Here is a 19,775-nt window from a genome sequence, read left to right on the forward strand (position 1 = left end):
TTGCAATTCCTCACAGTCATGTTTACAGGCCTTTTATCTTCTAGGGAAGTTATGTTGTCCTTTTCTTTATGTCTTTCTAAGGGCTAGTTTCAAAGGTCTGTATTTGATGTGGTATAGAGATGTATGATTGTGAATGATAATGAAAGGGTATAAGGAGAGAGGTTCCTTAGAGCAGAAATCAAGCTGTAGTCAGAAAAGATAAAGGGATTATTTTAGGGTTAGATTATAGGATAAGGGTTCACAATGTGTAAATGAAAGCCAGGGTTGTGATCAGATCTCAGCATATGCATCCATCTCACCCTGCGGGGCGGTAATGCTAACGGGGATCAGAGCTGTCAGTCAAACTAAAGGACAAGGAGGCTCAGCTGGAGTGCACAGCATTAGGACATGCCCTGAGGCACAATGAATTTTCCTCGTATCTTTCAGCAGGGAGTGAATGTTCAAAAACTTTGCATTTGTGTGGAAATAAGTAGCATAATACAAAAATTGTGCAAATTTAAAACAACAGATCAATGCAAACAAAAGTGTCATGATTATTAGAATTACCAATTTAAAATGCAACTTTCCAAAAAATCATTTACATTGTAAATAAATGTAATTAGACAATTATGTACATTAGCGTGACATGAAATGCCACCACATATTCTTAAAAAGTTAAATGAATGTGGCTAACAAGAAAAATCCCCCAACTATCAGCTAAGCAACAATGCTTCCGGTAGCCTGCAAATTCTCATTGGAGTTCAATTTGTGCTCGGAACAGAAAGAATGAGGACCTGAAAACATGATCGATAAAAGGCTGACCCTTCACAGTGGTTTTGTTCTGACCTTGATGGCCTTCTGGATGTTGACACATGAATCCCGGATGGTCTGGAGGAGTTTGTTGAATCGTCCCATCTCCTGCACCAGTACTGTGTTCATGCTTTGGTTGTAGCTGGTGGGGTACTTGCGCATGGCAGCATCTGTATCGAAATCTTGAGGAAGTTTATTGAGAATGTCTGCAGCCACCTCGTACACCATGTCATCTGAGGATGCAGCACTGCCACCTGAAGAACGGGACTGAAATGGGAACAAAATGTACTTAAACAGGTCGTTAAAAAGCTACTTAAACTATCTAGTTTGCACCAATAAACTATCTTTATGCACCTGAGTGAGAAGGATGCTGTCAAATAGCAGTTGCGTTTCCACTTGGTCCTTAGTAATATCAGCATTGGCATTCATGCCAAAGATTTCAGGTGAGGGATTTAGAGGAAGTGTCTTGGTGTACTCAATGTAGCTGTTATACTGAAAGAGAAACAATCAGCTTCTTAATGCAACACTAAATCCAGGATGGCGACGCTAAATAATGGCATGCACTTAAAACAGGCTACCCTTGAGATTGCTGACATTTATAATAATGGCTATGCAAATGACATTCATGAATAAAAGATTTTGAGAGAAAATGCCAAATAAAATTGGGCATAGATTATACATGTGCTCGCAAATAAATCAGACATCACCACTGGCAGCAACCCGCTGTGTGTAGTTATTGAACTTACAGCTCATAATTCCTTTTCAGAACTTTCATAAAGAGGCGGACCAATGCCTCTCCAAAAGATGCATGTTCTTTGTTTACAAAAGTCAATTATATCTGTAGGCATTTTAAACACAGCCGTATAATGTGGGAGGGATTCTGACCCACGAGCTGACAAACACCTTGTACAAAGTCCAGAATTGTTGTTTTCTCTTATAATTGCTTCCTCTCAGGCTTTTGAATGAGAAACCTTGGCTTGCAGAGGTGCATATGTTCCTCCTTTGAAGGAAATATGATGGAAGGAAGGAAAATGAAGCCTTAGTTCAGTTTGGTTTCCAGTGGTATCTCTGTAGAGAATCTCTTTGAATTTTATATGACAGAAATATTGAACTAGCTTTAATGTCAGCTGTGGAAATTTTGTCTGACATAACCTCTTTAGAACTGGACAAGCTTTTTAGACTATAAAATATGTTCTTTTAAGATTGATAACTTAATCAACCCTGCTGATTCTAAAAAAAGCTTACATTTTCTTGTCTTTTTGTGTTATTTTCATATGACTTTTTATTATCTGATTTTTTTTTCTTTAAGTAAATGAGCTTAAAAAAGAACTAATCTTTGACTTGACAAAGAATCCTGAAAAAAAAAAATCAGTTTTCACAAAAATATTAAACAGAACAACCATTTTCTACATCGATAATAATAACACATTTTTCTTGAGCATTATATCAGCATATTAGAATGATTTCTGAAGGAACATGTGACACTAAAGACTGAAATAATGGCTGTTAAAAATTCAGCTTATATTATATTAAAATATATTAAAATAGAAAACAGATATTTTCATTTGTAATAATATTTCAGAATATTACTGTTTTAACTGTATTTTTGATCAAACAAATGCAGTTTTGGTGAGCATAAGAAGTTTCTTTCAAAAACATAAAATAAAATAAAAAATCCAACCTCAAACTTTGGAACGGTATTATATATGACTAGGGATGTAACAATATAAAAATCTGATATGAAGTCCACAATATGATATTTATTGCAATATTTAAAAAAAATGAAAATTTTGTATATTTCAAAGTTAACTTTTTCTATCAAATGCACTTTGAGAGTTCAGAATTAAGAGCTCCAATCCATGTTCTTAACTAAGAAAACTTAAGTCAGGAATAAATTAGTGAATTGACTTGTACCTGAACCTGAAGGGACTCAACCCTCTTTTTAGTTGTGGTATACTGTTTCTAAATTACATTCACACTGGTGTTTTAGGAAGCCAAACAAATTAGAATATAATAATAATAATAATAACAACAATTTTATAATATTGTTGTTCCTATGACAGTAATAGCCATATATTATAAAAACAAATTGCACTGTAAATGAAATGAAAATGGATATTTCAAAGGTATATTATTTTTGCTTTACACTACAGTAGGGAAATGACAGTGCTTCTTTCCTTATTTCTACACTTGAAAGAGATATTTTGAATTTGGACAGCAGTAACTTTACCCATTCAAAACGCTACCTTTCAGTAATTCATATTGCACTTTTAAGCTTTTATTTTGACGGAAAACTCCAGCTTCAGTGAAAACAGGCTTGCAAAAACGCATCTCACTGCAAACCTAGTGAAATGCTGTAATCATCTGGAATGAAAATAAAGCAAAACTGGTGGCCACTGCATTCCCAAACACGCGGTAAACTCACAGCACATGCAGTTAAGAAGTCCACTAGATTTGCTGTGAACTGAGCCGTTCTGAGGCGTGGAAAACACCGGATCACAAGCTGATCACCTAAACTAGTTGCGTGCCTCACTTTGAAACATGCAGCGAAAGCAGACTTGATGAAGTGATTAAGTCACATTGTTAGTCATATCATATTGTCATATCGGTTTTAGTTCGTTTGACATACACTGTGCATAATGGCCCAAAACACAACTTTAAAAGACCTTTTATGTTAGAATAAGAAGTTTAAACATATTTTTAAAAACTACACTTTTAGCCCAGAAGATCTGTCGTTTTATATTGTCATGTGACCATGATGATATTGGGTTTTGCTATTGCAAAACGTCTCGGGTTACGTATGTAACCTTAGTTCCCTGAGGGAACGAGACGCCGCGTCAGGAACGCTATGGGGAACGCCATTGGCGGGCTGCACTCTGAACTATGTCTAACAACCAATGAAATGACGGGAGTGACGTCACAGGCGCGGTGACGTCATCGACCGGGAAGTATAAAGCGCGTGCGTTTGAAGCCGGCGGCAGCTCTTTAAGGAATGAAGCGAGCGCCGCAGGGTGCGGGAATTATGGTCCGAGACGCGGCGTCTCGTTCCCTCAGGGAACTAAGGTTACATACGTAACCCGAGACGTTCCCTTCCGGGAACTCGAGCCGCGTCAGGAACGCTATGGGGAACGAGACTACCAACGCCCCCATAATTTCCGAGCCCTGCGAGTGTCTGCTCAACCAGGGTGGAAAGGAAAGAGCCCTTGTCTAGCATTCCGCGGACAAGAAGGCCCTGTAGTCCTCGGCCCTCGGGCACACGAGGAATGGTAGTCTTCCTCTGTCTGGTCGCCAGCCAGAACGAGAGGTACTCCGCGGCCCTCAGGCACACGCAGAGTCTTAGTCCTTTGTCTGGGGGTTAGCCAGAACAAGAGGGACCGAATGACCACTGTCTAGCACTCGGCGGACAGATGGTGTAGGTAGTCCTTGGTCCAGGAGGACAATGCACTCGACCTCAAGAGTGCTCCCCGGCCCGCAGGCACACGGGGAATGGGGTTCTACCTCTGTCTGGTCTCCAGCCAGAGCGAGAGGTGCTCCTCGGCCCTCGGGCACACGAGGAGTCTTAGTCCTTTGTCTGGGAGTGGCCAGAACAGGAGGGACTGCAACGACCACTGTCTAGCACTCGGCGGACAGATGGTGTTAGGTAGTCCTCGGTCCGCAGACCCACGAGGACAGTGCACTCGACCCCAAGAGTGCTCCTCGGCCCGCAGGCACACGAGGAATGGTAGTCTTCCTCTGTCTGGTCGCCAGCCAGAGCGAGAGGTACTCCGCGGCCCTCAGGCACACGCAGAGTCTTAGTCCTTTGTCTGGGAGTTAGCCAGAACAAGAGGGACCGAATGACCACTGTCTAGCACTCGGCGGACAGATGGTGTGGGAAGTCCTCGGTCCGCAGACCCACGAGGACGGTGAGCTTGACCTCAAGGCTCCTCGGCCCTCGGGCACACGAGGAGAGGGTGATCCTTTGTCTGGGGGTTCAGCCAGAACAAGAGGGACCCAAGGCTCGGCCTGGAGCTCCGCCAGGACGCGAGGGAATAAGCCATTGTCTAGCATTACGCGGACAAGAGGGCACTGCAATCCCCGGCCCTCGGGCTCACGGGGAAGACAATAGGGGCCTCTGCCTGGTAGCCAGCCAATGCATGAGGCACTCCTCGGCCTTATTTGAAGGCAGACGAGGAGTCTTAGTCCTTGGTCTGGGGAAAGCCAGAAACCAGAGGGACCGAAATACACTCGGTCTGATAGCATCCTGCGTCAGAACACGAGGAGAATAAAGCCATTGTCTAGCATTCCGCGGACAAGAGGGCTGTGCAGTTCTCGGCCCTCAGGCACACGAGAACCGTGACCTCTGCCTGGTTCGCCAGCCAGTGCGAGAGGTACTCCTCGGCCCTCGGGCTCACGAGGAGTCTTAGTCCTTTGTCTGGGGGTAACCAGAACAAGAGGGACCGGAAGCTCGGCCTGGTAAGCATACCGGGACGCGAGAGTATGAGCCTTTGTCTAGCATTACACGGACAAGAGGCTTTTAGGTCTGCTCCTCGGCCCTCAGGCTCGCGAGGATGCAGGGACACTCCTCGGCCCTCGGGCACACGAGGAGCGTCGTGGCGAAAACGACTTCTCTTCTTTCCGCAGAAAGAATGCGCCTTGAGAAGTCTCCTCCTGGCTAGGGAGGTGGCTAACCCTCTAGGCCTAGCGCACTAGGCCGAGAGTACAGCCGAGCCTGGAGCGGCTCTGAGGTCAAGCTCATAGTACCTGACGAATGTCAGGGGCGAGGACCAATTGTCAGGGGCGAGGACCAACCCGCAGCATTGCAGATGTCCTGGAGGGGGACACCTGCTGTCAGAGCTTTTGGAGGCAGGCAGCCTCAGAAGGAGTAAGTCTTGGCTCCCCATGGAGCTGGGAGACCAGAGGACTTGGAAGTAGTAGGAATGGCATCTGTGATCCATCTACTGATAGCTCTGAACGTGCCACATGCTTTCTTTGTGGCCGTATGTGCCCAGTGCGCATACTGGACAGATATACTTCCCATTGGTCGCACTCCAAGAATGGAGGTAATAGAGGCTTGAGACCCCTCAGGGTCTCAACCTGAGTGCACCACCGAGGAAACCATACCGACGAGCCACCACGAGGGGCGTGGTAGGCCAATAAGCCGCCACGAACACCCTCAGGATGGAGTGAGCTGGTTTTGTGGGTTTGCGAGGACTCAGTACTGTACCAACGGGCAGTAACTTGGTCTAGATGGTGTTCGTGACACCATGAAGCAAACAGGTTCCACTTAAGGTTTCCTCGTGAAGGGAGCTCTGGATAGGAGCAGGGTCTTAACAACCTCGGTTGAGAGACCCGAGTCTATGAGTTGCGCCCCCCCAGGGGCCATACTCATAACTTTCCACCTCTCCATGTGGGGGTAGCAGGCCGCGCCCCCAGCTTGAGAGGGAAGGTCCAAGGCCATGGTTGGACTAGCCGTGACGATGCCGGCATGCTCTTTCCAGAACTCCAGGGTGCACAGTGATCGGGAGAATGTGTACAGACGCAGCCTCAGCCACGTCTGTACTATGGCGTCCAGTCCGGGCGGACCTGGAGGCACTAAGGAGAACCAGAGAGAACCTTGCGATATCTATCGAGTCGCCAGAGGTCCCAACTTCTGAGTCTCCATGCTTCATTACTTCCTGATGAAGCCTCGATCTCCCGACCGTGGAGGAAACGTGTGACCAGGGGGTACTTGCCCACTGAGAGGCCACCTAGAGGGGCGTGGAAGGCGTTTATAGCCGCCACGTAACCCTCAGGGTGGAGTGAGCTAGCCCTGCGGAAAGGCGAGACTGTAGGAACTCCAGAACTGTACCGACCGGGCAGTTGACTGGGTCCAGGTGGTGCTCACGGCACCATCTCGTGAATAAGTTCCACTTAAGGCCATACAGTTTCCTCGTAGAGGGAGCTCTGGATTGAAGAAGGGTATCAGCAACCTCGGTTGAGAGACCCGCTCCTATGAGTTGTGCCCCCTCAGGGGCCACACCCATAACCTCCACTTCTCTGGGTGGGGGTGGCATATTGCGCCCCCAGCCTGAGACAGGAGGTCCCTCCTGACGGGAATCTCCCACGGAGAGCCGTCTAGGAGAGATACCAGGTCCGAGAACCATACTCGTGCCGGCCAGTACGGGGCTACTAGTAGCAGCCGCACTTGAAACCGACGGACCCGTTCCAGAACTCCCGGGAGCAGAGCGATCAGGGGAAAGGCGTACAGACGCAGCCTCGGCCACGTCTGTGCCATGGCATCCAGCCCCAGTGGAGCTGGAGGAACTAGAGAGTACCAGAGGGGACAGTGCGATGTCTCTTGAGTCGCAAACAGGTCCACCTGTGCCTGGCCAAATGTTCTCCAGATCTGCTTCACCACCTCTGGGTGAAGCATCCATTCCCCGGGCCTCAGCCCCTGCCTGGCAGGACGTCTGCTCCCACGTCCAGAGATACTGGACTGCTCTCTCAGGGAGAGAAGTCTTTCCTTAAGACCATAGGAGAATCCGGTACGCCAGCTTATATAAGGGGCGTGAGCGGATACCTTCTGGAAGGAAACACTTCAGGGCGTGGAACACGGCTAGCATCTCTAGGCGATTTGGGATTGCTCCACAGGCCTTGGGTTGAGCGGCCACTCATGACCGCCTCCCCATCCGGTGAGGGATGCGTCCGTCGCTAGCATGACGCGGCGACGAGGAGCTCCCAGAACCGGACCCTGAGAGAGAAACCAGGGTTTCTTCCACATGGCTAAGGCACGTAGGCAGGGCCGCGTGACCTTGATCTTGCGAAATGGGTTTCCCCTCGGGGAGAACCGCCTGGTTTGAGCCACCACTGAAGTGGTCTCATAAGCAGCAGTCCAAAAGGTATCACATTGGAAGCGGCTGCCATAAGACCTAACAGTACTTGGGACTGTAGACAGTGGGTGACGGGCCTAGCTTGACCGCATTTACTGCAGTAAGGATCGACTCGAACCGAGCAGGTGACATTCGTGCCTGCATCGTGGTCGAATCCTAGACTACACCTAGATAAGTGGTTTTTAGAAATCACACCCTTCTTGGTGTTGAGTCTCAACCCCAATTCTTTCATGAGAGCGAGAACAACACCTCGATGTTGAGCCGCTAATTATTCTGAGCTGGCCAGAATCGACCAGTCGAGTATGCGGATGTCCTGGAATCACGGAGGAGCCAGAGCAGCATCCACACACTTCGTGAAAGTTCGGGTGAGAGCTAGGCCGAAAGGAAGTACTCTGTATTGGTGAGCTTTGCCCCCGAAAGCGAGCCTGAGAAACTTCCTGTACTGACTTCCTGTTCCAGACCCTGCTCGGGGTTTACCCCGCTGAAAGGTGTCGGCTAGCGCCGAACTGAATAGTGTAACCTTTCTCTACAGTACGCAGGACCCACTTGAAACATTTGGCAGTAGTTTCCACGCTGCCAGAGAGTTTACTTAGGGTACCAGCCTCTCGAGACTGGTGTCTGGATTTACTCGAGGAACTAACTCGGAGACCTGTAACAGCAAGCTGGCAGGAAGCTCCTGAACTAGCTCCTCGGAAGTCCCCCGCGGGGGCTGCGAACTCTCCAGGGCCGCTACGTTTCCGGGCGGGACAGCTAGAGGATGTTCGCGGGAGATCGCCACGCCCTGTAACACTGGCAGGGTTAGCTGACTCATCTCCTGAGGGCCACGAAGGGGTCTGAAACCCGCACCCGGAGGTACGGTGCAAACCCCCTCGCGAGGGGCTGCCCTCAACGGCCCTGAGCCGTTTAGCCGAGGACTTCCTAGATTGGAGGACGACCCTCAGGTTGAACCTCTTCTTTTTCTTGGAAGCCCCCGACTTAGAGCGTTGCTTTCCGGGTCCTCTAGGCATAGCCGGAGGAACGCGGGCGGCAACGCTCTGTTTCTGCGCCTCTGATGTGGAGAGCTGGTACACGGCTGGGGTTAAATCTTTCCCGTCAGGAACCCCGACACGTGTTCATTTGCTCATCAAACCTGAAGTTTTATTAGGCGGCCTGAAGAGCAAAGACGGAGCTTTCAAAAATGATGCCTAGACCGGGGAACAGAGGCTGATAGCGTCTGTTCAACCCGCGGCGTCATCTTTACTTTCTAGTTTTTCCCAGATCTAAAACTCAATGTAGATCGGGAAGGACAGAAAGCTCCGTTTGGAAGTGCTGACTTAGTCCGCAGGAAGCAAAACGTTTGCTTTTCTGCGGCTCATGTTTGCTTATTTAGCTAATGCACAGTCAGCACAACCACCAGCTCATCATACTGAGGCGATCAGGGGGGGCGGTTGAATACTTTTGACAACGCACTTCACATCAACCTCCTCGGAGGAAGATATGGAAAGCGTTGAATACCTTTCCTGGAGGGAAGTAACCGCATTGCGGGCTTCCTCATCCAGAAAAAAGGTTTACCGATCCACCAGATAGGAGAGGAGATAGGGTATTATTAAAACACCCGTCTCCGGTCCCTCTAATAGATCGAGCCGCGATCCCAGCGAGTGCAGCAACCGCTCCGCCTCGGCGGAAGCGGGGCCAGACCCGCGAGAAACGCTGGCGAAGGCTCCCTCCTTGAAGAGAGCCTTCTGTGGAGCACCCACAGTGGAGAATTTTTACGCTCACACTGTGGACAGTCAGCCTTTTCGAGGGCTGACTGTGCGTGCTCTACACTCAAGCAGACCGCACATAGACTGTGTGTATCCCCACCAACAATGAAGCATTGGCAGGGAGGAACACACTATCTATGTGGCTGCTTGTACCGCCTAGTTTCGTAACACTTCTTTCCCCCATGGTTGCATTTTAAAGGTCATACTACTCAAATAAAAGCCGTGCAAACTGGCACGAAAAAACAGCAGTATGACCGAGACAGACACAGACACAGACACAGAGCGCTCTCGCTGAATGACAAAAGCTGCCGCCGGCTTCAAACGCACGCGCTTTATACTTCCCGGTCGATGACGTCACCGCGCCTGTGACGTCACTCCCGTCATTTCATTGGTTGTTAGACATAGTTCAGAGTGCGGCCCGCCAATGGTGTTCCCCATAGCGTTCCTGACGCGGCTCGAGTTCCCGGAAGGGAACCATGATATTGATAATAACATTACATCCCTTTATATGACAGACTAAATATGTTGTTCATCATTTTTGTCAGTTAAGTATAGTGTATGTCACTTACATCTCCTTCTGGTGGTGAGTAATACAGGCCACTAGGGTCAAACTTGTAGTCAGCGCTGTCAGTGACCTCGGGGGTGTAAAAGATGGAAAGGATTGTGCGCAGGGTCCTGCGATCCCAGTCATCTGTGACACGACCTCCGTAGTTGCACTCTCCTGTCATGTAGCGAAGAGCATCAAAAGGGATCTCCTAATAAGGACACACAAAACAAGAAAAATCAACATAAAACCAACACTAAACTTAATAATATGAACAATACATAACATTTATGTCTTGGGATGGTCAGGCTAAGTAATCATGCCATGAAGCGTTTTTGCAACTCAGCTCTTTTTGGACTAGTGAAGCTATTTTATCTCCAAAATATCAAGAAAGGTTTGATTCCTCATGATTACGACTCACCTTTCTTATCATGAGTGCTATTGATTTTCGTTTTGAAAAGTGTGGCTACATATACTGCATGAAGCATCACTTTGACCATGACTCTAACAAAGTCATCTCAGGTGAGGGCTGTGCCTCAACTTTTTCACCCTATTGTTTAGATTACTTTAAAAAAGACAAGAAAACCGAACAACAACCTTTCATGTGTCTTAAAAGCATGGCCACTCAACAAAGGCTCTTTTTTATTAAGTGGAGGTGCATGTCAGGCTGGTGGGTTCGATAAAACGATCTTCAGGCGGGATATGAAAAGATGGACAGAGGAGTGGCAGGATTGTGACATTTCCTGTTGAAATTTCCCTTGCTAATGCAGTGGGTGGCACTCATAGCACTGGAGAAATGTCAGAGCATTCAGGGAGGCTCTTGATCAGTTTGTGCAGCCTGCTTGTTTTGAAAGGAGGAAGGGAAGTATGAGGAGTGCTTCTCTGAAGTTGGGGAAAATGTCAAGAACGCTTTTTTAGGGGCGGTTTAAGGGGCGCGCTGGAAAGCATGAAAAGGAAGAGGGTGATATGAAGAGTGTGTGTGTGATTCAAGCAAAATGAAAGAAAATTTGTTTGTGTGTGAATACAAAGACGAGACAGGTAGTTGTGTGATCTTACCTCGTACTGGTCCAAGAACATGTGTAGCTGCTGGACTGAGATCCGCAAGTCTGTCTCATTGAACTCATAAGGAATGTTCCAACCTAGAGGACCAAATTTTCTCCTCTCCTGGGTCAAGGCGTGGAAGAAGCACAGGCTGAACAGCAGCTTCTTAAACACAGCCTGAAAACACACAGATGCTGCTTTTATTATATATAAAGGAGTTTAAAAATAAACAAAGACCATCAAAGGATATGCATCAGATCAAAAGCTTTCGCACCACGTAGCTCTAAGAACTTAGTTCTAGGAACTAGCCAGCATGGTGGTTCCTAGAGAACCAATTTCCCCCTCTGCGGTTTTCCTGGTCACATTCGCACCGACAGCAGGAACCCTTAAGTGGCCGACAGCAGCCGACTGCAGCATTTACAAACGCCAACAACCGGTGAATGGAGGATGCCGTGATTGGAGCTATTTTTGTTGTGTGTTGTGGGTTTTGTGGTAACAGAGATGTAAATGCACAATTTATGCAATTGAAAGAGCATGAGAATCTTACTAACTCTCCTGTGACAACTTGCGTTGCTAGTATTACATATCATCAAGGCTGAGAAAGAACACAACTCTAAAGACAACAGGTCTTTATTGCTGTTTTCCATGTTTGTGGAGTAAATAATTTTACACAGCTTTTTAAAAATGCCGGGTTATTGGTGTTTGGTATGCATTTGGCCTATCTGCGTACACTTACGTCAATGGTAGTTCCTATAGAACTGTTTTAGACCCTACTCTAAAGTAGGAGCTAATTTAGTTCCCCCAAACTGAGTTCCTACACTGTAAAAAATTTGCTGTAGTTCTGCAGCTGGTTGCCAGTAACTTACTGTAGATTTTTAATTTATGTTATTTACTGGCAACAGTTTGTTCAAAGTTAAATGAACATTAAACATTAACAAGTCTTTGTCTTTACAGAATAAAACTATAAAATAACAACCTACTGCAAAGCATTCTGGGAACCAGAAACCTTCATCAACCTTTTTCTGTTTTTTTCCTTCAGATTTTGGTTCCCAGAATGCTTTGCATGAGGCTGTTATTTTAGTTTTATTCTGTAAAGATAAAGACTTGTTCATGTTTAATGTTCAATTAACTTTGAACAAACTGTTGCCAGTAAATAGCATAAATTAAAATCTACAGTAAGTTACTGGCAACCAGCTGCCAGTAATACTGTAATTTCTACAGATTTTGTTTACAGTGTAGAACTAAATACGTTCCTAGTTCCTAGCGGGAACTTCCACCAATAATTCTAGGAACTATGAAAAGGTTCATCCGGTGTGAAAGCCCCTATTGACAGCAACCTTAAGTTCTCTCTGTGAAAGACCTACTGGTTTTGAGCTACTGTCAAAGAACTCAGGGTCAGATATGGGGTCCATGTAGAAAGAACGAATGATGTTGGAGCGTAGCCCCTTGGGAGCCTCATTGGTCATTTTGACTCCGTTTTGCAGTACAGCCACGGGAAAGTTGGGAGAGGGGTAACTGGTCAGCCACAAGCGGAAATCTGGGTGAGTGGTATCTGGATTCAGCTCCTGCAGAAAGTTGTACTTTAGAGAATTTCCACTGGTGGACTTTGATTTATGTTGTAGACATGAATGTGTTCACTATGAACAGCTACCAGATCTATAGGTACTACCTCACAAACACGCTCAAGGGTGGACATCCAAGAGGTGGCCAGGTGGCAGTTCTGTAAAACCACCCAGGTTCCCTCCCTGACACCAGTTTCAATCATGCTCATGGCGATGGGGCCCTGACCTTGTCCCAGAGACAGGGAAGTCAGTCTGTTGCCTGTGAAACCCTGAACAACAAGGCAGACATGGTGTGTTAACAATAAGAGCATCATCCATTACACAAGACAGCATCCATAACAAACCAAAACCCTTAAAGGGGCCATCTTTTCACAAGTTGGTATGATTCTTTAGGGTCTTAATGAAATCTCTTCAACATACTTTGGTTAAAAGAGTTTTTTCCTTGTGAAAAACAGCTCTGTTCACAGCGACCTGTTTTGGTGCTTGTCTTTTTAATGATAATGAGCTCTGCTCACCCAACTCCTCTCTTTAATGGAAGAGGAAAGGCCACTGGCAAATAATCCTTAAATTTGAATTTTTTTAGCAAAACCTGCCTTAAATTGTCATTTGTTTAGAAAATTTATTAAAATTATTTGTGCAGACAAACACGTTTAGGTGTATTCGGTGATGCATTTTTATCAAAAATGAACAAATCCACTGCGTCATCAGTGGCTCTGATGTTGAGAGAAAATGAAGACTCTAATGTTTACTTTCACATTCAACTACAAAGCACCTGCACTGCTTACAAGACATTTTTGTCACTACAGCTGCTTGAGTAAGAAGAAAATGGCAGACAGGGTGAAGATATGCTAATAAAGGACAGTCCGTCAGCAGCCGTGGGTGGTGCTTGCACAATATGACGTCATATTGCTCAGAAAATCAAAATGGCTTGATTATTAAACTAGTTTTTTTGTAAATGAATATTTCTTTTTACTGTAGGGTGGTTGTGTCCACACATTGCTAACATACATTTATATGAAAACACCATGTAAAAGTGAAATTCTGCATCCAATGTCCTCTTTAAAGAATTTACAGTACAAAAATCTATAAAAATGTAATATCCTTAATTGTCCATACCTGTTCCTCACCAAACTTGAGCAGTGCTGCCATGGGGTCTGATCCCGGAGAGAGGATAAAGATAAGTGGAGTACAGCAGTGACTGTCGGCGAAAGCTGCAGCTAAATTAAAGGGCGGCACCTCAATAAACTGCTGGCCCAAGTTGTCTGACACAAACTCTTGAACCATTGGAACAATCTGTGATGGGCAGACACAAGGTCTAAGTCTTAATGTGAATTTTTACAGAGTTCATTTATACTACACAGTATTACATCTAACAAACACTACTGTTTGGGGCCTTTTATGATCACAAACGCTGCATTTATTTGATAAAAAAAAAAAGTGAAAAAAGAAAAATATTCTGACATATTGCAATTTAAGATCACTGTTTTGTGTGATGGCAAAGCTGTCATTCAAGAAATCATTTTTAAATTATTGTTATGCTGGGGTTTTTTTTTCTAGAAATGGGTTTTTCAGGTTTCTTTACTGAACTGAAAGTTCAAGAGAAATCAACTTAATGCATCCTTGCTGAATAAAAGTATTAATATCTTTTAAAAAATAAAATCTCACCTCAGACTTTTGAATTGTTACATATAAGTCCTTCTGATGTATAATTGGTTAATAGTTAAATTTTAGACAGAATTCCAGACCGTTTTATTTCCTGATCCACTCCAAGGTGTATTAATAACCTTGATAGAAACATCCTTACCTTGTCTGGCCGTAAGCATCTTATAACCAGCATCCTTTGGAACTGTCCTAGTTTCTCTTGCCACTCTGAAGGGAAAGCAGTGTGATGGGGGTCCTGCCGAACACACACACAGACCATAAAATGAAAAATCTGGTGTTCCTTTCATACTTCCCCTGTCCATTTCACACCGCTGAGCAGGAAAGAAACAGTGTGTGCTTAATCTCAATGGCACCTTGCTATCGTAAACCTCTTTCCAGCCCTCCCGGAGTCGAGCCAGGTCTTTCCGCAGGCCTTTAAAGAGCTCCATCTCATCCAATCGACAGATCTCATCCCAGGATGTCTTAGGCAACCAGGTGCAGGGGTTCGAATGAGGGTTATCCAGACCCACACCGCCTGTCAGGAGAAAACGCCATTCTTTCTCATCCACCTGAATAAGAAAGGAACAGAAGGTTGTAATAGAAAGTTGTTTATGCAATGCAATCTGCAATGAAAATTCTCCATTACTGAGTTTACACACAGTTTGTTTTTCAGCACCTGTGCTTGATTAAATACTCCAAAGAACAGAGCAACAATGAATGAGCCTTAAAGTCGCCGCCAGAAAAGCCAAAGTCTATGAAAATAAATGCACTGGTGCATTGCCCCCACACCACTTGATTCAGGAGCTCACAAAACTACTGACAGTACAATAAATGGAAGATAGACACTTGCAACTTGAGTAACAACTCAAGCATGGAGAGCCAGTGTGAAGAACAGATTATAAATCACTTAAACTTCGATTGAAATTGGTTAAACTTGTGTTTATGTGGACAAATGTTGCAGGATCATTTGAAACTGGGATGATATAAACATTGTCAGACTGATGCATGCAAGTCATTAACCTTAAGAGGCCTTGTGTGTGAGAGTATTCCTACTATTATTTATCAGATGAAGTACTATCTTGCCTTAGCTTATTGATTCAATAAATCACAGCTGTGTGCGAGTGGAAGCAGTTACTCACAAGCTTGTTGTGTTTGAGCAGGTTGACATTGAGGCAGAAGGAGAAGAGGAGTTTGTCCTTCTCGAACAAAGAGCGACATACGTTGACGTAAAGCGAGTACGTGAAATAGTCCTTCAGAATCTGGAGTCTAAATACACAGAGAAAGCATTGGTGCAGAAATCAGTTCATTGAGAATCATTTTGAAAGCATCTGAAACTGAACCTGTAATACACATGCCTCTGAAAAGTTACGGGCTCACCTTTAAGACTACTTTTATGTATATTTGTTACATGCTATAGATAATAGAAATAAATTAACATAAAAATATGTTGTCAGTTTCTGTGCTTTTGCATTTTAATTAAGATGGATTAATTAATTATGGATGGATTAATTTTAATTTTCTGGTTATGGCAAGCTCTAAAATATTGGATAAAAATTGTGGAAAGAAATGAAAAATGAAAATCCTTATCCAATAAATCAGTGTTTTTCAACCACTGTGCCGCGGTACACTAGTGTGCTGTGAGAGATCGCCAGGTGTGCCGTGGGAAATTATTCAATTTCACCTAATTGGTCTAAAACATTTTTTGAAAACTAATAAGTTATTGTCTGCGAATAATATGCCATTGTCGAGCGTCTGCGCTGTCTAGTAACACCGGTGAGACTAGTGACACTAGTGAGCTTCTCAACCCTGACTGCTATAAAAACTAAAAACAGAGAGAGACTAAGAGCTGTTGAGGAAGAGCTTCGTGTGTGTCTTTCTTCAATTCCTGCCAGGATATCAGCTCTTAGTTCATCCAAACAGGCCCAGGTTTCACACTGAGTAGGTAAAAATATGAAAGATCAAAAAAGATTGTGTTTATTTGATTCCTATTCGAGACACTTTGATAAGAATGACTGTATATTGTTAATTGCACTTTTTATTTGAAAGAAGAAGAAATGTGAAAAATCATAAAATACTTTTTTCTTTGTGTTTATTTGATTCCTGTTCAAGACACTTCGATAAAAATGGCTGTGTATTGTTAATATAGGCTACAGAGTTTTTTTTTTTTTTTTTTTTTTTTTACAGTTTTGATTGTTGGTGTGCCTTTTGATTTTTTTCAATTAAAAATGTACCTTGGCTCAAAAAAGGTTGAAAAACACTGCAATAAATCACAAAAAATGGAAAAGTCATGGGTCCTTCAAATATTAACAGTGGGGTGCCCTGGAGTCAAAAAGATTGAAAACTACCACGTTGAGAATTACTAAACTATAGTTTTTTTTTTGGTTAATGTCACTTTAAATAAACACACTTAATACTTTAACACAGTAAAGTATTAAATACACATTTGCTGCTACTGTAGAAGAGTTTTAAAAGGCACTCTCTTAAGTTTTAGAGATCTGGTTTTGGTGTCTCTGTCCTCTAGAGAATTGGCACTGTGTTCTTTTAACCAGAGGATTCTGCCCTGGGCTGAAGTGTCATAGCATTCCCACAGCTCTCAGCTATCAAACTCACATCAGAACACCATACTGCCCTAGTAAGACAGTGCTGAAAAAAAAAAAAAACTTCCCCATGCTAGATATACAGAATACCACAAAACAAATGGATGGTTGACTTAAAAATTAACGTTTTGTTTTCATTTGCTTAGCCTTAACGTCATTTCAAAACTTGTAAGACCTTCTTTCACCTGTTGAGCAAAAAAGATGATTTTTTTGTCCATACATTGAAAGTCAGTGGGGTCCAAAACAACACTAAACCCCCACTAACATTCATTGTATGGACAAAAAAACATAACAAAAAAAAATGCATTCTGTGTTCCACAAAAGAAATAAAATAGAAGTTTGGAATGACATACAGTAAAAGTGCGTAAATTATGATAGACCTTTAATTTGAGTGATCTTTAACTATCCTTTTAAGTCTCAATATGAGCTATTTAAAGTACCTTGTAGCTGTAAGTTTGACTTTTTGAAGCATGCCACAACTGTGATGTAGCACATGAAATTATGGAATGCTGTTTCTGCCACTGAATAAAATATGTTATTGCGACTTTTTGTCTCACAATTCTGACTTTATTCTCAGAATTGCGTGATATAAACTCGCAATTATGAGTTCTAAATTCAGAAATGCGTGATATGATTGCAATTGTGAGTTATAAAGTCAGAATTGTGTGATATAAACTCTCAATTGTGAGTTATAAAGTCCGAATTGTGTGATATAAACTCGCAATTGTGAGTTATAAAGTAAGAATTGTGTGATATTAAATCTCAATTGTGAGTTATAAAGTCAGAATTGCGTGATAAAAACTGAATTGTGAGGTATAAAGTCACAAGTCTGACTTTTTCTCAGAACTGCGTCAAATAAACTCGCAATTACGAGTTATAAAGTCAGAATTGCAAGGTATAAAGTCACAAGTCTGACTTTTGTCTCAGAATTGCATCCAATAAACTCGCAGTTGCAAGTTACAAAGTCAGAATAGCGAGATATAGTCACAAGTTTGACTTGTGTGATATAAACTAACAATTCTGACTTTTTTTCGGAGAATTTCATGATATAAACTTGCAATTGTGAGTTGTAAAGTCAGAATTGTGAGATATTGTGAGAATTGTGAGGCACAATTCTGACATTCTTTTTAGAATTGAGTCAATTGCAAGAAATAAAGTTAGATAAAGTAAAAAACAAAATTCAGACTTTTTTTTCTCACATATGTGAGCTGCTTTATTCCAACTCTGACTTTTTTGTCACAATTTTGAGAGATTGATATAACTGATATGTTCTCAGAACTGTTTATATTTCACAATTCAAACTTAATAAATTACATGTAAAAAAAGTCCCAATTTCAAGATATTAACATGCAACTCTCAGAAAAAAGTCAGAATTGTCAGTTTATACCTCGCAGTTCTTACTTTATAACTTGCAATTGCGAATTTATATCACGCAATTCTGAGTTCATATCTCACAATTCTGAGGAAAAAAAGTTAGAATTGCAAGTTTGCATCATGCAATTCTGAGAAAAAAAAAATCACCTTTTTTATTTTTTATTCAGTGGCAGAAACTGGCTTCCATATGAAATGACCATAATATACACAATTTATGAAATATATTATCTGCAGTGACAGCATACCTTTGTTCAAGAATGTCACTTTTTTGAGAATTATCAATGGACATGATGAAGAGGTTGATGAACCAGGTTAGAGAGTACTGATACATGGGCTCGATGTTGGCCAGATCAGCGATGGAGAAAAACAAAATTGCAGAGTGGATAGCAATGGGGGTGTAGCCCAAGCGTGTCTGATCAATCTTCAGCTCAGTAACTTCAGCAATGGCCTGTTTCTCAGAGATCTCATTGGCCAGAACCTTAGAAGATGAGAGAATCTGAACAGCAGTTTCATCTTCTAAAATGTTTCCCTCGGAGGCAGAGAGCACTTCTAAGATTTTATCCTCTATTTCTTTTAGTTGTCTACAAAGAAAAGAGAGTGTGAAAGTACATGGTTAAACACACACAAACGTACGATACCTTTTCAGTTTTTTTTTTTTACATGACTGCACTGAGAGAGCATGCTGCTCTTTGCCCTCACTTCATAAGGAGATAATTATTTACTGAAGGATTCGACTTGTCTTGCTTTTAGAGACAATATTTTAAGTGAGGAACCCACAGGACTAAACTGTCAGGTTAATTGTGTTTCTGGGTGGTACCTCTTGTTCTCAGCCCCCTGTACGATGAGGGCTTGTTTCTCCTCTTCAAGGTCAGGTCTCTCTCTGGCCACCACAATGCCCAGCAGCTGGTCTTGCATCCCCTCTGGGGTGATCATGAAGTTCAGCAGGGTCACCTGAACAGAACAGGAGCAAAACACTGACAGTGCTGGCGGCAGCTGTTCTTAGAATCCTACTTTTAATAAGAACAGACCCTTGTGTTTATAATTTGCAAGAGCTCTTTTTCAAGCTCACAGATTCACTTTGTGAATATGGCATAACCAACCACAGAACTAACATAAATGATATCCTCCAAGATTTTGTGACTGCTTGCTAATATCAGACCTAATATTTCTTCAAAGAGCTCTAAACAATCCCTGCCGAGGTAGAAGGGTCTTATCTAGCGAAACGATCGGTTATTTTTGGAAAAAATTGACAATTTATACACTTTTTAACCTCAAATGCTCATCTCGTCTCATGTCTGCGATGCACATGCGTAGTCTTTGTGATCCGGGTCAAGGGTATGTTAAAAACTCCCATCTCGTTTTCTTCCCAAAATTTGAAATCGTCCTACATTGCTACAGAAGTACAGACTCAGTGTTTACAAAGAAGATCAAACGCCCTTTACAAAAAAAGGTAAAACAACGTTGTAGGACGATTTTGAAGTTGAAGACGAAAACAAGATGGGAGTTTTTCGACATACCCTAACTGTATTAACCCGGATTACACAGACTATTGCGCAGAGATGAAACAAGATGAGCATTTGAGGTTAAAAAGTATATAAATTATCAATTTGTTTAAAAAATAATTTATCGTTTCGCTA

The 19,775-nt window shown here is 43.3% G+C and overlaps 1 protein-coding gene across 1 annotated transcript in view; it reads right to left on the reverse strand.

Moving 5' to 3' along the window:
- Positions 1 to 19,775, reverse strand: part of dnah7 (dynein, axonemal, heavy chain 7) — a 96,923-nt gene that overhangs the window by 7,395 nt on the left and 69,753 nt on the right. The window contains exons 50-61 of the mRNA XM_073845060.1: positions 18,956 to 19,089; positions 18,384 to 18,719; positions 15,307 to 15,433; positions 14,542 to 14,736; positions 14,331 to 14,423; positions 13,643 to 13,819; positions 12,634 to 12,795; positions 12,329 to 12,529; positions 10,980 to 11,141; positions 9,949 to 10,134; positions 1,144 to 1,281; positions 826 to 1,056 (exon numbers count right to left, since the gene is read on the reverse strand). Coding sequence (XP_073701161.1) covers positions 826 to 1,056; positions 1,144 to 1,281; positions 9,949 to 10,134; positions 10,980 to 11,141; positions 12,329 to 12,529; positions 12,634 to 12,795; positions 13,643 to 13,819; positions 14,331 to 14,423; positions 14,542 to 14,736; positions 15,307 to 15,433; positions 18,384 to 18,719; positions 18,956 to 19,089 — 2,142 coding nt within the window. The remainder of the gene's footprint in view (positions 1 to 825; positions 1,057 to 1,143; positions 1,282 to 9,948; positions 10,135 to 10,979; positions 11,142 to 12,328; positions 12,530 to 12,633; positions 12,796 to 13,642; positions 13,820 to 14,330; positions 14,424 to 14,541; positions 14,737 to 15,306; positions 15,434 to 18,383; positions 18,720 to 18,955; positions 19,090 to 19,775) is intronic.

The sequence above is a fragment of the Garra rufa genome, chromosome 8 (assembly GCF_049309525.1).
Source record: "Garra rufa chromosome 8, GarRuf1.0, whole genome shotgun sequence".
NCBI lineage: Eukaryota > Metazoa > Chordata > Actinopteri > Cypriniformes > Cyprinidae > Garra > Garra rufa.